We start from the raw sequence: 17,491 nt of genomic DNA, 5'->3' as shown, positions 1-17,491 counted from the left end.
CTTTTAAATAGAATCATATTTTTAATTGTTTACGGGTATAGCTGCTACGTACCAGCAACTGTGTTCAATGTTGAGGGTACAGATGGGAATAAAACACAATTTCACAGGAGTATGAAGACACGAGGAAATTAACAATAAGTGTATTGAGAGCTGTTTCAGGGACCCAGAGAACAAAACATAGCAGCCCTACGAGGAATGGCTGCGGAGGGCAAGGTGTGCAGAAGAGTAGTTCTGGGAGGAAGCAGGGCAGAGGTCAGTGTGGTATGAGTGAGGAGAGCATTTGGAGATATTGCTCGTCACGTGTCTGGACATCGTGGAGGCCCCAGCCCTGCTGCTGCTTGTCAGGCGGGTCAAGGGTTTTGAATTTCTTCTGAAGACCAGGAAGAATCATAGAGAGGTTTTTAGTTTGAGTTTCATAGTTGAATTTTGGGAAAGTTCCCCTGGTGGCAAAGTTGAAGATAGATTGGAAGAGAACCAAACGAGAGGGAGGAAAACCAATTTTGGGGGCAAGGATAATAGAGAATCTTGCGGACAAAGGCAGTGGGAATGGAAAGGAAGATGGGAGATTATTTTGTAGGTGAAACTAGTAAGACTTAGTGATTGATGTCAGTCTGGATGAGGAAAGAATGAGGTAAGGATAGTGGCCCTCCACCAAGAGGGGGAGTTTAGGGAAAGACGCAAGAGAGAAAGGGAATTTCTTTTTAGCCATAAGTTAAATTTTACCTAGGGGGACTTCCCATTTTTCATGGGGTGGCTGTTAGAAACCCAGATTTTAATTCTTCAAGTATAACCACAATGTAGAGAGAGACATTAACTCATGTTAGGTCGTTTACTATGAACATGTGTATAGTAAAAATAGGTGGTCTGAATAAAAATGAGAAAATATAAGAGCTAAAAATGGAGACCTCAGAAAATACTCGTATTATAAGTACCAGAAAACTAGAGCCTCCAAAATGTCCTTTAAAGGTAATAGTGAGAAAAAGCAAAAAGTGGACAAGAAATGCCACAGAAGCAAGGGAGGTTAGGACATCTACATAGACCTAGAAAATGTCTGAGAACATAAACACAAAATGGGCAGTAGTGGGTGGCTGTGGGGTGTGGGGCTGAAGAGAATGTTGATAAAACTGAGAATTATCACCGGATATTTGAATTTTTTTTTTTTTTAAGTGAAAGTGTTTTATAACTCTCTGTACTATTTTGGCAACTCGTTGTGAGCTTTTAATTATTTCACAATGAGAAGTGAAAACCAAAGTCAGGTTAAAATGTAAGGGATAGTCCACTGGAAAGGAAAAATAAATCAAGCAAAGAAGCTTCTTCATCAGAACAGGAGAAGGAAGGGGCAGCACGAGGCGGTCCGCACTGTCGTGCTGTAGGTCGGTCAGAGAAGATAAGGACTTGTCGTCAGCCTTTCAGCTTGGTTTTTAGATGAGGCCACAAGCGACGTTATTAAAAGCAACTGCCATGAAAAGCCCAGGGCGGAAGCTTCACTGCACTTGTTGCCAAGTAGAAAGTAAGGAAGCCAAGAGGTGGTTTAGTCCTCTCCTCGGGGAGGAGCGTGAGTGTGAAGGGAGGAGGTAGAGATGGGGATGGGGGGTCCAGCAAGAGGGAACTGTTTGCTCAAGGTCCTTACGGGGGCAAGGAAGAGATGGACGCGTACTCCCTTGGTCATGAAGGCTTAGTGCAGATTGCCCAGGAATGGGAGGTAGCATGGGGATTTGACCTGTCTGCCCCCTTTTTTTGAAAATTGGTTTTGCAGGCAGTGTTTTAAGGAATTGGAGAAGGCCCTCAGCAGGATTTCTTGGTGGGATGAGACCTGAGCTTATTTCCGTGCTGGAGGTAGGCACCAGTCAAAGGCAGAAGCTGTCAAGGACAGAGGAGTGTTGAGATACGGAACTAAAGGAACGTACCCTTCGTTTCTGGAATGAAGTCCATACAGAAGTACAAAACTCTTCTTGTTCCAAAGGCTAAGCTAACTGATAGATTGTAAGCATAAATTCACACTAGAAAAGAACTGAGGATGATCTAAATAAGCTACTAAATTGCTTCCTTTTTCCTTCTTCTTCCAAAGCCGAACAACAACTTATCCTTACACAGAAACGCAGATGTACAGCCAAAACACTGGAGGGAATTACTTTGATACCCAAGGGAGTTCCGCGCAGGTGACCACCGTGGTTTCGTCCCACAGCATGGTGGGCACTGGTGGGATTCAGATGGGCGTCACGGGAGGACAACTCATCAGCAGCTCTGGAGGAACCTATCTCATCGGCAATTCCATGGAGAACTCCGGTCACTCAGTGACCCATACCACTCGGGCCTCCCCAGCGACAGTAAGTATTTGAGTTTTTGTTTCTTTCATTTAGCTTCTTGGTAGCCTCCATGGTACATTTTCTTCTCGAGGGAAGAAAAAAAAAATAACACAGACTGGGGTGGGCATGAATGTGTTGAGTAGTTTTAGTTCTGTGGTATTTTCCAGAACGTGGCCCGTGTGCCTCTGTGCGGGTTGATACTGATATGTGGCCCCCCCCGCCCCCACCCCCGTTAACGTGAGTTGGGAAGTTTTTTATGAGTAATGGGAAGAGAGGTGAGTCTTCCTCATTGATGCTAATTTTTATAGGCTTCCTTCAGTGATTATAGTAAAATACTGTAAATTTCTGCTGAAAGAACTCACTTTTATCTTATGCTGATGTACACTGGCTTATGAAGAGTAAAATACAATTGAGTTTGAATTTTCACATCTTTCAGTAGTTGTCTTAACTCATCACCAGAGCAGGTACCATACGGGCAGCATTTCCCAAACCTCAGACATTGAGTTTGTCCATATTGACTCACATCGCCTGTACTATTATCTACTCAAAGTATTTTTAAAAATTGATTCACCTCTAAAATAGAAAACCATGTGTACTTTTTTCTAAAATATATAAAAACCCATACTTAGATAGTAAAGTTAGAAGTGTTTACCCCTGTGCCATTTTATAAAGTCCCTCTGTTCAACCACAGAGACACTTCGGGAAAGACTGACGTAGGTGATTCCAGTGAAAAAACATCTCCGTTGGCTCTGGTGATAGGCGTGAGCATGTCTCTGAGGAACCTGCCTACATATTTGAGTTTTCAGGTTTTTGAAATTTAATACAAAGATTTATTTTGACACAGATTTTAATGTATTATAATGCTGTCCTAGAAATAGTAATAATAAGCTGTGTAGAATTTGATACCATCAAACTGTGTCCTGAGCTTTCTAGCCTACCCTCAGCTAAGTATAAGGAGGATAATCACTGAGAACCGCCCCCCGGCTGAAGTAGCAATGGGAGTGGTTATGTACGTGCTTTATGTAAAAGGGGGCCGGCGATTTGAATTAAGTGCATTTCGTAATCTTGCCGTATATTTTGTTCTTACAATGAAATAGAGGTAGAAACAAATTGAATAGGAAATAATTATGACAGGCTTTACCTTTCTCATTTTATGGATTTTCCTCAAGATATAATATGTCCCTGGTAAGTATTTTGTATATAATTTTTATGTTTCTAATCATTGCATGTGTCAGACTTTCATCACTTGGCACTTTTCCCCTGCTCCATCTCTAAAAGCTCATTATATTTAATTTACTGTTCCCTACTAACATCAGAACAGATGACTGGCCATTCTGAGGGAGAGCGCTTCTTTGTACTTCTTTCTTTGTGTTTTTGAAGCATTTCTTTGTGTGTTTGTCTCTTGCTTTTAATATCACTAAATATGACATGTCTAAACTTTTTAGCCACGCTGGTATATTTATGTCGATTAGAAACGAAATCATGGGTTCTCTGGATCTCATTCCCCTAGCAGTAAAATAAGGGCTTATTAAACTCAACGATATCTTAATTTCCTCCCAGCTTTAAAATCATAATATTTATAATTGTAAATTGTAAAATATTGTAGAATATCTTTACCATAAAAGGAAGGAGGTAGATCAGGTACCGTACTTTATAGCACTCCTGACAAAGGCTACTCGGAAGGTCATTTGCAGTGAAAAGGGAGATACTTGCCACTTATCAGGGCCTGAGGAGAATTGAAAACTGGGGAAACAGAACTCTTTCCCACTGTTCCGGCACCCACCCTCTCCTGTGCGGGCGTACCGTCGGCCATCCCCATCCCCAGCTCTTTCTGCCATCCCCAATTCTTCTCCTTCCTTTTCTCCAGGAGTTGTTGTCTGTCTTCACACTGACTGCAGGCTGTCTGCTAAACATTCTCATCCACTGGATACTGGTTGCTTAAATTTATTAGTATTATCACTGAGTTCATAAATATGATGATTTGGGATCATGACAATTTAGTTGCAAATGTAACAGTAAGTTTTATAGTTTGTTTTTTGTTTTGTTTTGTTTTCTATGTAGAGTATGAAATGTGGCATTACTCTTTAAGTTGTCCACTACACAGATTTGATGTGTGATTTTTATTTTAAACAACACTTAAAGTAGCTGAGTTAGAGTAACTGGGAGTAATGGAAACCTATTAAAAACCATCAATCTGTAGTATCAATTGTATATATTAATTTATACTTTTTAAAAGAACATTAATACCTAAAGTTCTCTTATTAAGATTTTTTTTGGTCCTTGTTAGCAAAAAGAATAAAAAAGTTAAATAAAAAGGTAACTTTGCATGGAAAAATCATAAGGTCAAAGCACAAATGATAGTGTTCTATGATAGATATATCTATCCATCTAATAATCTAAATATTGTAATATATTTATAATGTGATCTATATAATAACATAATAATAAACAATCTAACTATACTTCTGCTAGTGTTGATTGTATTATCTTCTGTTATTGTCAAGACTTATATTTGATTTAGATTCTTCTCTCGATAGTGCGAAAGATCATCTCCTTCATTCACCATGAAGTGTACACTTTCGCATCTGTTACTCTAGTGAAGGGAACAAAGTCTAAGTGCCATGCAACCTATTTACAATTTCCTACCATGCTCCTTTTACCAAATCTTCGAAAATTTGTAGCTCCTGGTTGTTCAGACTCCTAGAACTCAGATTATTTTGGCAGGTACCATGTCATTAAAGGGAATTTGCTTATTTGCATGTATCGTTTTCATTCTCTGTAGAACCCATATGAGCACAATCTTGAGCCACTTGTTGGTCAAAACTCAAGCTCTTTCCTTCAAACATTGAGCCAGGCTGTGCCATTAACGTTCATCTCCCTCTTTGTTCTTTAGTGCTCAGCCTGTCTGCTATAGCATGCTTAACACAACTGAACGGGTAGCAGTAGTCCATACCGTGGTCAGAATTCCCGCTTGGGAAATAGTCTATTGGGGTTATTGCTTAAGAGGTCATAAGAAGTAGAATGTACAGTCAGCTAATTCAGTTAATGTGAAACAGATTAAGTTTTGAGTTCTTGGGAACACGAGAACTTTACTCAGTTCATGGGTAGCAAGGTTTCTTGCCATGGTTCTCAGAAGAATTGCCTTGACTCTCTCTTGCACTTGACTTGAGTCTATACAGAAATCCTTCTATCTAAATTTAGTAGGAATAACTTCTGGCTCAAAGAAAAGTTTATTTCAATGTGCAAACCCAGTTCCCAAGATACGCCAACAGAAACAAAATGATCATTTCAAATTGAAGCCATTGCTAAGAAGAATAAACAGTGCTTGAAATATTTTCTTACCTATCTAATATTTAGTATATAACCATTTTTCTTATACTAGAAAGATCTCTGAGTGATTAATGGAAAATTTGCATTCGAGCAAATGATTCCCTTCAGTTCTATAACTTTAAATGACAAAACATTTACATTACGTGTTTTAGTATTTGATCTTTGCACTATAAAAGTTTTCAGATTTCAAGTTACATAGAAATACCAGAATTTTCTGAAAGATTATGATGGCAATATATACAATTTTATTTTATGACTATATATTATAACATAAACTACTAATATTCAGATTTGGTCAAGATACTATTTTTCCTTTTACTGTATTTTATTATTTGATTATTGGAGTTGTGTGTATAATTCATATGCACATACACACATATATACATATATGTTTTTATTTATATAAATATGTATACACACAGTAATAGACATTTCCTGCTGGTAGTATTAATAATTTTCAAAAAGAGTAATATTTTTAATGGAACATCGCTGGACATGAGTTAGCTAAGTTACTACTTGAATAAATGTTTTATATTTTATTAAATTAATAATGCTAGGGATCTGTTTATTGTTAATATTTCAGTGGCATGTGGATATTAATACGGAGGAGTTAGCTTCAGTCACAACTCTGAGCTCATCATACTTTGATATTTCTCCTGATTGCATCACCATGATGTTTCCTTGTGTGTCTTCATTCATTTAAAACTCTTACTTTCCTGGGGCACCTGGGTAGCTTGGTGGTTAAGTGTCTGCCTTTGGTTTAGGTCAGTTTCTCAAGGTCCTGGAATCGAGCCCCACCTCGGGCTCCTTGCTCAGTGGGGAGCCTGCTTCTCCCTCTGCTCCCCCTCCGAAATAAATAAATAAATAATTTTTTAAAAACACCTCTTATTTTTCCTCATTATCGTTCTGTGGAACCACATCATTTGCAGAATTTTGGAACTTGAACCCAATTTGCATTTGAGAATCAAAACCTTGTGATTGTAGTTAGTGGTATTTTTGTGCTCATCGCAACATAGTTTATTTTATACCAGACTTTATAATAATTAGCCATTTAAGAAGCTTTATTTACTTACTTCTCCATAAAGTAACATTTGTGTTCTTATAATTAGATGGTTATTTATGGAGGGTTTTTTTTTTTTCTTCTTGTTAACTAAATAAGATTACATTAATCATTTTTTAGACTGTGATATGAAAGCTAATTTTTATACCTTTCTATATATATATTTAGTATATATTTAGTAATTATATATGTTAAATGGCTCTTGCTAAAAGTAGATCCCACCCAGAGACACAAGGAAAATGTGTTGAAACTAATATTGTTTATATCTCTCCCTCTTTTGATTAATGTAAAACACCGTCATTTCTTTCAGTTGCCTGGGAGGGAATTTGAATGTCCGTCTCCTGCTATATAAGTCAAAGTCTGGCCTTTCTTGTGTAATTACAGAAACTTAAGCTTTGTTTAAAAGTTAGAGATACTTTTATTTCTTTATTCTTGGGTTACATGTTATGGATTCAGTGTAAGGTGAATTCATCCATTCATCTTTTCTTTTTTTCTGAAAAGATGAATGGATGGGGAGCCCGGCTGTGTCTGTCAGTAGAGCACATACTCTTGATCTCAGGGTTGTAAGTTCGAGCCCCACGTTGGGTGTAGAGATTACTTAAGAAAAAAAGAAAACAGGTGAATGAAGGTGGTTAGTCCCTCCGCAAAATGCTTTTGCCCTTCTTATTCCTTTACTGGGATGGTCCCAGCGGCCATTTATTCTGTTTTTATTAATTTGTGTATGTGCATTAGTTACGTATTCTTAAGTAATACGAGTGGAAAGATCTAGGAGTGTGCGTGATGGCTGTCCTCCTGACACTGTTCTCAGGCTTGCGTCCAGGTTTTTGAGTCATGCTAGAGATATTCTGTGAATAGAAGAGCAGAATGTCTCTCCCTTTCTCTTTCTCTGTCTCTCTACTGGTCATTATGTTTTTTAAAAATACAAATAGTAATTTAAAAATACTACATCTTGCTTGTTTTTCACCTAACAGTGTATCTCAGAGATTCTTTTTCACATCGGCCCTGGAAGGCCTTCTTATATTTGTGGGAAATGACTGTTACAGAAGGTGGCAGACTGCCCATCTCTCATACCAAAGTGGGAAAAAAATAATGTTGGATTCTGGGTTATGGCTATATAGAGGTAGAAAAGCAAAATAGTCACCTGAGATGAAAATATCTGTTTAATTATCATACGTAAAAATATGCTTGGAAGAAAATCTTTTAATTTAAAAGTGTGCATAAATTATGCATACATCAGTTTTATGTAGTTCATATATTACAGAAATAATCATTCCTCTTTTAAATAATTTTCTTAGTCTTCCAGTCAGTCTCCGTGAGAAGAATAAAAACAAAAACAAAACACTTCTCCTCTTATTTTGGCAGAAACACGTATGTCCATTACGATCCTAGCATTTTCTGTTTTCCCGTGCCCTGTTTTCTCTAGGCCAGCTGGGGCCCTCACATGAATCTCCTCAGAGAGAGTCCCACGGAATCTTCTGTTTCCTGTACTGAATCCTAAACTGAGTGAAGGTTCTGGGACCTCATTTTCCAAGCACTTAATACAATGGGACTTTGAATGACTGGTGGTCTCCATCACTGTATCTCTGCTCCATTCCGCCGTTGCTCAATTCCACTCTGCTCCAGCCTTGAAGCGGATAAGATCTAGAAGCCGTAATTTTGCAGTTAAGGCTCCAAGACATTCCACTCCTAGAAATCCTGATAAACTGGAAGGTTAAGACAAACAATGACAGAGGCCTTCAGCCTCTCCTGAGCATAGCTGACGGGTTCTCCTGAATTTCTAAAGCCAAGTGTAATGAGTTATTCTAATTTTTAGCCGTTTCCTAGTGAAATAGGGTTTCAGAACACAGGGTGTTGTAAACATGCCAGAAAGGGCTATATTCTATTTCCTGCGATGTCTAGATTAGGCAGGTTTCATGTTGGTAAATTCTGCTTAATGAATATAGAAATAAGCAATGTTCCAGGTGATCTCTTGTATAACTTTTGCTTTATCCTTGTATTTATAAGTCACTTGTCCAATTAATTTACTATTTTGAAACTACTCTAGATTTTGAGGGAGGAAAAAAAATTACTCATGTTTCACTACTGGAGACCAGGTAATTCCAGCTAAAATACGAAATGGCTTGGTGACAAATTAAAATACAGGAGTCATTGGGGGCACCTGGGTGGCTCAGTGGGTTAAAGCCTCTGCCTTCTGCTCAGGTCATGATCCCAGGGTCATGGGATCCAGCCCCGCATCGGACTGTCTGCTCAGAGGGGAGCCTGCTTCCTCCTCTCTCTCTCTCTCTGCCTGTCTCTCTGCCTCCTTGTGATCTGTCAAATAAATAAAATCTTAAATAAATAAAATAAAATACAGGAGTCATTGTGAAGACCATACAATTTTTTATTTCATTTTTATTTTAATTCCAGTATGGTTGGCCTACAGTGTTATGTTAGTTTCAAGTGTTCAACATTGTGATTCACCGAGTCCAGACATCACCATCCGCTCATCACAGCACATGCTTCAAACCCATCCGCTGTTTCCCAGCTCCCTACCGAACTCCCCTCTGGTCACTGTCAGTTTGCACTCTATAGTTGAGTCCATTTCTTGGTTTGTTTCTCTCTTTTTCCTCTTTGCTCTTTGGTTTGTTTCTTAAATTCCACATATGAGTGGAATCGAAATTTCGAACAGTATGTACCTTTCTGTCTGACTTATTTTGCTTAGTATTAACCTTTAGCTCCATCCATGTTGTCGCAAATGGCAAGATTTCATTCTTTTTTGTGGCTGAGTAATATTCCATTGCTTATGTATACCACATCTTTTTAATCCATTCATCTATCAGAGGACACTGGGGCTGTTTCCATTATCTGGGCTCTTATAAATAATGCTGCAGTAGACAGGGGTGCATGTATCCCTTTGAATTAGTGGGGTTTTTTTTTTGTTGTCGTTGTATTTTGGGGGTAAACACCCAGTATTACGATTACTGCATCATAGGGTAGTTAGGCCCATAAGATTTTAATACTGACTGTTCCGCTGGCTCATGTTTTTTCATTTAATGAGGGAAAATACAACACAAAGCCTCTGACCGATTACCAATTTTCAATGAGAGAAAATCTCTCCATGTTCCCCTGTTTATCAGTTCATCCTCCAAAAGTATGTGATTTGATTACTGTCTCCTCAGCATGCATAACTACAGTTGTGTTTACTAGCCCCAAGATTACCTGGCTTCTTTCAAAACTTCGCTATTGTGTTTGATAATAGCTATTGGAGCCCATAAATTTCACTGGCTAGGACTTTTGTAATCTACTTGTAGAATGTTAGAAATAATTTTACACATTTACTTTAAATTTACTACTTAAAAGTTTTAGTACCTTTCCTTCCCATCTGCCTTATAGGAAAGAAAGATGTCGGGGTTTTAATCATGCTTCCAAAATTACAAGAAAGATGTAGTTAGATAAGAAAAAGAGAACGGGAAAATAGAACGGAGATAAAGAGCTCAGCATTGCAGTTAAAATTGTATACCTGATAAGAACCATGAGCAGCAGATGAAAAACCATAACAACTAGTAAGAGAATTTAGTAAAATTAATGTTTAATGAAATCAGTAGCTTTTCTAGATGCAAATGACAGTAGTTAGAAAATATTATGGAAGCCACGGTCTCATTTATTATCAATTTAAACCACACCATGTAGTAAACTAACAATATATGTACGAGGTCCAGCTGCTAAATAGAACTTTAAAATTCCTAAAGCCTGAAGAGACGTTTGCGTGAGTGAAAAAGAAGTTTCAGTATCACACATTTTGAATCTTCCTAAAATAGCTTTAATATTTCAATATGAACCCAATCCAAATACCAATAGATTTTCTTCTTTTTACAAGAAAGGCTGTTTATATAAATAAACATGCAAGAACAGTGAAGGAAATTTTGTCAAAAGAGAAATAATGGAGAGTAGAGTAGGGTGTTAACAGCCTTACAATTTGATCCAAACATATTGTAAAATTAGAGTAATTCAAACAGGATTGTTGGCACGTGAATAGATCCGTGTAGACCAGTCGTGGACTAGAGACCCTAAACAGGCTGAGTGAGTGTAGAATATCGCGCATGATAAAGGTAGTATTGCCTCTCGGTGGAGACATCATCGATATGTCAATAAATGATGTTTGGCACGACTGGATTACTGTTTAGGAAAGAAAAGTAGATGGGTTCCATCCATTAACTCCTTATACAAAAATTAATTTTACTTGGTTGGAAAAAACACATTCTATCATTATCCTTTGATAGTGGTGAAGTATGATGTAAAATCCAGAAGCTACAAAGAATATCTCTTAAAAAAGCAACTCCATAAAGGGGAAGTGTTCCAGTGACAAAAACCACAGGAAATAAAGGCAACAATGAAACAACCTGGCATAAAGTTTTGAGACATTATATCTGAAGAACTAATGGGTTTAATGTATAGACCACTGTTATAAATCCATGAGGAAAATGAAAAAGACCAAAAAATGCCGCAAGTATATGAATGAGCACCCCGCTGAAAAGGAAATGAACAATAAAGCACAAAGAGAGACTGTTGTTCATCTCTCACACAGGTGAAGCTGGAAAAGTCAGTCAGCCTTGCCAGGGGCGCAAGAAACCAGCCCTCTGTCTTGCTGTTGAGAGGAATCTAACTATGGCACAGACAGGAGTAGAGAGTGCTATGGAAATTTTTATAAAAATGGAAAATACATCTATCCTTTGACCCCAAGAGTGTACTTCTAGTAATTTACCCCAGTGACAATACGCTTGCATATGTGAAATGCTGCGCGAACATGAACAACCATATTCATGGGATAGTTCTTTATCACAGAATTGAGAGTTCTTTATAACAGAATTGGGGAAAGGCTAATTGTCCATCAGCAGGGAAATAGTTAAATAAATTTTGGTGCGTTTGTTAATTCAGTGGGATTTTATACAGCCGGTCAAGGAGGAGGCAGGATGTGTGCAGACGCAAGTGGACGTAGAGGAGACACATAGATCGAGACCTAGAGAGACGGAAAGATCTCCATCCATATTGTTAAGGGAAAAGGCAAGAGGTAATGTGTGCATGCTTAAATAGAAACATACATTTGCATATGCTTATATAAGCACAAAGATATCTCCAGAAGAATGCATGAAGGAACAAAAAAAAAAAAACATGGAGACATGTGAATACATTATCTATTTGAAAAAGGTGATTTACTATTTGCAAAAATCTCAAGCAAGCCCTTGTTGATTATACAGTGTCTGTATCTGGTCGTGTTTCCCGAATGCCTACAGCTGACACAACCCTTCCTTTACGAGCCCAGTGTAAAGACTGCTGATGAGGTATCACAATTCAGGTGAAGTCATGTTCCTGGAAGAAGTCCTCCTTTATTAGACTGTGGGAAGTTCAGAGAACAGAAACTGGCATTAAATTCAGTAAAGATCTTTGGATCCACTCTTATTCAGTGGTTTGGAGCGGAAGTGAATGTTTTGTGTTTGTGTTCATGTACTTGGAGTCTGGATTAGTTTCTTTAATCATTCACTCAGACATTTATGGAGCCAGCAGTGTGGACCAGGCACGTGCTTCTGGGAGTATAAAAGGTTTACCATATGGGTACCAGAGCCAGTTCTGGCATACCAGAAAGCTGCCTAATCCTCGAAGGCAAAAATGGAAATCCACAAATAGCCTCCAGACTTCTTTAAAGCGGTTACTTTCACTTTTCTCTCTTACCACATTATTTTTTAAAATCACAAATGTTAATGTGTTATACATTGATTAATTTTAGATTCACCAAAATTTTATCTTTGGATTATATGTTGCTCATATAAATTGCAAAACTGCCTCAAGGTAGGATTGGATTGGGTGGGAAGAGAGTGAAAGAGAAACAAAAATCCAAATAATACTTAGACTTCAAAATTGCTCTTTAAGTAGAGTTCACAAGCACCATTATAGGAATGAATGCCCATTCTCTCCCTGCTTACTCTCCCTAAAATAGTAAGTGCGGTCTGACCCTGACAAAGAAGAAAAATGTTGACACTCTTTTACTGCCATGTTTCTCCAACTTAGTGTGCCTTCTCTGGGGGCCTTCTCTGGGGGCATTGATTAAATACATCCCTGGACGGAGCCCTCCCCCACTCCCCCACCCCCGGGGCTATTGATTCAGTGTGGGAAGGGGTCCAAGACTTGCATTTTTTTTTTTCTACTTTTAGTGGATGTATTATTATTATTATTAAATTATGAGAGTTCAAACGTGCGTTTTATTTTTTTAATTTAATTCTTTTTCAGTGTTCCAAAATTCATCACTTATGCACCACACCCAGTGCTCCATGCAATCCGTGCCCTCCTTAATACCCACCAGCAGGCTCACCCAACCTTCCACCCCCCTCCCGTCCAAAACCCGCAGTTTGTTTCTCAGAGTCCACAGTCTCTCACGTTTTGTCTCCCCCTCCGATTTGCATTTCTTACAAGTGCCCTGGTGACTCCTATCATACTGATCCAGGACCACCACGCTTGGAGGAATCCTCTGTTTTAGTGATTATGCAGATGAAATACCAAGTGAACATGTGCTTTAGTACTCAGAATAATCTGCAAAAGGCAGATTTGAAATCTTATATATTGGAAAATGTAAACTTGGCTTTAAAGCCTATCACTTAATTCTAACCCAGCAGGTTCCCGAAGGGTAATTCTAGCCCTGAGTACTTAGGGAATCGATGTCTCAAAAACAGTTTCATTGTCACACACTGATAATGCTGGTCTTTTGGGTCCCAGTGAGGGCGGGAGGGATGTGGGCTGTACAGAGTGATCAGAGGAACCAAACCAGCAGTCTTGGTTTCAATCCACCAACTTAAGTCAAATATTCTCAGAACACATTCAATTTATGCAAGGTTTTTTTTAACCCCAATTTTTTTTTTCCTCATAAATATTTCAGAATAGCTTCAGGTGGTACAAAACTGCCAAAACTTCATGTTGAAAGCGAAACAATTTAAATTTTTTCTCTAGATGTCATAAAATTATGTGAATGGAGAAGATTTTATATAGTTAGGCATTTGCAAGACCTAAAACTTCTTTGCTCTAAATGCCTAGGCATGGAAGATTAAGATCTCATCATTCTTTCCTCTGATGTTCCTGGTTGGAGGGCTTCCTGTAGGAAGCCCCTCTGACCCACCCCACCCATCCCCTCCTACATACACCAGGAGACTGTCATTTCTATCAGATAAATGTGGTGACTACGTGTTCATGTTGGTCAACACAGTTAGCTTTTCTGAACCAAAGCCACCAAGTAGAAACATTTCTGACTTGACCTCAGATGCAAACAAAAATGTGAAGTCTTAAGAGTTCAGGGGAGTAATTACCCCAAAGAAAATTTCCAGTCTCGTGTATTCTCTTGATTGGGTTTCTCTAAAGAAAAGGAAAAAAACAAAAACAAAAACAAACTGTGTTAATTGGTGAGATTAATACAGTAACCTGTATGGAAATAAAAAAGGGAATTATTATACATTAAAGATAACTTTTTGTGATGATTAAAATGTGACTACCCATTTAGAAGCTTAGGTTGCCTTTAACTAGATCACTTTGAAATCATTTTCAAGTAATATTTGTCAATCATATTTAAACCCTTTCCCATTAGAAAGTAATTTCCTTGTAAACCATTTAGAAATTGGTAATTTTGCCAGCCACTCCCCAGAAGTTTCATTTGATATATTTGATATTTTGATTTCAAATATTCCATGATTGATATTTATGTTGTATTTGCATAAAATGGAAATGATATTGAACCTTGAGGGATAAGTCTTGTATTCTAGTCTCTTATTTAATACCTGCGCAATCTCAAAAAATCCCTCAATCCCAGAGAACCTCAGTTTTCTAATCTGTGAAAAGGAGATAATATTGCTTGCTTTCCCCACTTCTCAAAGTTGCTGTGAAGATCGCAAGAGAATTAATGGAAAAAAGGCTTTATAAACAATAAAATATTATAGTATTACTTCAGTTTTTAAATCACTTTCACAGTTCTAGAAAGGAAATAGTTTCTACCAAGAGACCAGTTTTAATTATAGTGGTAGTTGAATATATCAATCTTGACCTTTATTCTTTAAAATAGATTATAAAGCCATTTCAGAGTCAAGAGAATGTGCCTTGACCTATAAAAACAATGAATAAGGTGATATAATTATTCTTTTTCCTTCTGCCTTATTAGCATGTAATGGAATGACTGGTTGATATTTACATTAAGAGAGAGCCCTAATTGTCCACAACGTGATACCCTATTTGAGTCATGTGCAGGCCTACATAAATGGATGTATAAATCACATGTCCAGGGGAGCCTCTTTTTTACCACATGTAACTTGTGCAAAAGACTTGTCACCCTTCACCCTTCAAGTCTCCCTCATTTCCAACTGCAATTTACCTTTTTGACATTACCTGCTGCCCCTGAATGAACCCTGTGCTCCAGCCAGCCTTGAGTACTTGTACCTGCAGTATCTGGCCGCGGTAGAGCTCTTATGAGGATTCTGTAGGAGAAAAAGCTGAGGTTTTCTCATCCTACTGTCCAGAGCACAGTCCCTCAAAGCCTCTTTGTCCTTCCCTGTTCTCCCCACTCTGCCTGTTCTGTGCGCAGGTGACGACGTCTGTCGTCCCAGATCCCGACGTCCTGTAAACCTCCCTATCCCCCAGCGGAGCGCCTCAGCCTGGGAGCAAGTCTGCAAAACGAGGGACCATCCTCTAATAATAAAAGGGCCATCCATAATGTTATGGGAAAGAAACTACAAATGCCAATTGCAAATAATAATGGGAAATTATAAATAATGGGGAAAATGGTTTTTTTTCATATTTCATTTTTGTCCTTAAAAGTATTTGCTGCCTTAGAAGACGTATAGTATCGATCCCTTCTTTGAGGTTGGGAGAAGAGGTCACAATTGTATTTGCTGGACATCCAGATGCCATCTGAGTTCTCTTCTCTTCCCATGCTCTTTTCCTAAGGGCTTGGCTGGGACGTCCCTCTGAAGTTGAAGTCCTTTTCGGGACACTGATTCTTGGTTAGATACACCCAGGGTAGCCCTGGGTGGTTGGAGACCCTCTACCTGTCTTTGGTTCCCACAACGCACTAGCATTGTAGTGACTGGAAAAGAGTTTGCAGCCTGGGTTTGAGGCCATATGTTCATCATCCTGGGTATCTGTCCCCCATCAGATCATAGGTACCCTGTCCCCTTCCAGGCCTTCTTAGAGGGTTTGCTCTCTTTTTGTAGGAGCTCCACTGAGTTTTACGTATTGTTTTTTCTCTTACATATGAAATACAGCAGCTCCCCAGCCTCTTCTGAATTTCTAATCTTAACTCCTGAGAAATCAGGAAAGACTTTTGTCACTAGTGCAATCTGCTGTATTTGCTCTATGCTCTCAGAATAATAGTGGCTTAAGTCTTCCATACACCCCTGCGCACACATGCACACCTGTACATGTGTGTGCGTGCACACACACACACACACACACACACTCTGCCACACAAGACCTAAGGTTTGCTTATTGACATGTGGTCAAATTTTTATCACAGTTGTGATCATTGCCACTTCCTGTACCAGAAGCAAAGTCGTTGGCATAGTCTATGATTAGCCCTCCAGACTTAGTACGGGGTGTCTTTTGCCCAAGTGAAGGAAACCCATATACACCATTCCCTGATTTTCAGTCTCTGGAGAACTCAGCGTTTGGTTGGGGAAGCCAAGTGTTACACCTCTATTCATTTTAATCGTCCAGTGACTAATTCGCTGGTGACACAGTCCCAAACATTTTTTTAAAATATAGCCCTTTTCCTCTTTCTTTACCCAAATGAAGCTTCGGTAACAGCCAGACTCCCAGGGGTGCCTGCTCTCTGACGAAGTCTGATTTTTCTGAACTGTCTTCATGGCCAGTGACCCTCTCAGCAAGGTGCTCCACACAGTCCCCATTTTTCACACGATTCTCCGCAGTCGTTTGTCATATGACACACTGCAATGAGGTCTTTGCATCCTTCTGCTACCATGTGGTTGGAAAGAAATCTGGCCTGTGAGTGTAGCAAGTTCTCATTACCTGCGTGTTGACTCTTCGGACCTGGCCAGGCATTCCGTCGGGGCTGCCTCTGAGGCTTGGAGACCCCATGATTCCCAGAGCTGGAGAATGTCTCATTTGTCTCTCTCGCTTTTCTGCCCCCGAGGCCTGCCACTCTTCCAAGATTGCAGCAGCCTGTCTAAACACAGGGCAAACCCCTCTTCTTCCATTGCTGAAAATACGTCTGCAGGAGGGTGGAAGCAAAGTTTCCTGTCTTGGGCGGAGAACCACTCCCAGAGTCAAGTCCCCTTCTCCCCGGATCCCCGCATGAAGCTGTTGATTCTGGAGCGTTTTAAAATCATCCCTAGCATAGTGATGAGGATCTTCTTTTCTCTTCCAGAAAACTGATTTATCTAGGAAGTCTTCTGCCCGGATTGTCGGGAATGGATGGCGGTTTCTTACCTGCTCTGTCATACAGGGAGTTTCTTGACGTCACTCGCCCCAGTAATCCCACTTAGTGCCCTGAAAGCTTGTCTCTCCAGGCCAGATGTCTCATGTCGAATGGAGCATCCCACCACCTGATCTCAGAAGAGTTGCCGTAGCTTCTTATCTGATTGTGAGGCAATAGTCCAGGGTCACCTGAACCAGCCTAAACTCCCAAGCACCACGTATCCTAGCAATAGGTAATTGCCGAGAGGACATGTACACGCCTGGTGACTCAGTTTCAGGATGATAATTCAGTAAGAGCTATAACTGGGCACTGAACCTTAGTTCAGAGCATTGACTTTTCAAAAAATAACCTCCT

At 39.2% G+C, this 17,491-nt stretch overlaps 1 protein-coding gene across 11 annotated transcripts in view; it reads left to right on the top strand.

Annotated features, from left to right (window-relative positions):
- Positions 1–17,491, top strand: part of RFX3 (regulatory factor X3) — a 444,560-nt gene that overhangs the window by 343,258 nt on the left and 83,811 nt on the right. For all 11 annotated transcript variants that reach the window (XM_059411948.1, XM_059411946.1, XM_059411949.1 and 8 more), the window contains one exon: positions 2,069–2,327. In XM_059411948.1, coding sequence (XP_059267931.1) covers positions 2,069–2,327 — 259 coding nt within the window. The remainder of the gene's footprint in view (positions 1–2,068; positions 2,328–17,491) is intronic.

The sequence above is a fragment of the Mustela nigripes genome, chromosome 9, assembly GCF_022355385.1.
Source record: "Mustela nigripes isolate SB6536 chromosome 9, MUSNIG.SB6536, whole genome shotgun sequence".
In the NCBI taxonomy this organism is placed as follows: Eukaryota; Metazoa; Chordata; class Mammalia; order Carnivora; family Mustelidae; genus Mustela; species Mustela nigripes.
The sequence above is the reverse complement of the archived record's forward strand: the minus strand, read 5'-3'. Positions and strand labels throughout refer to the sequence as shown.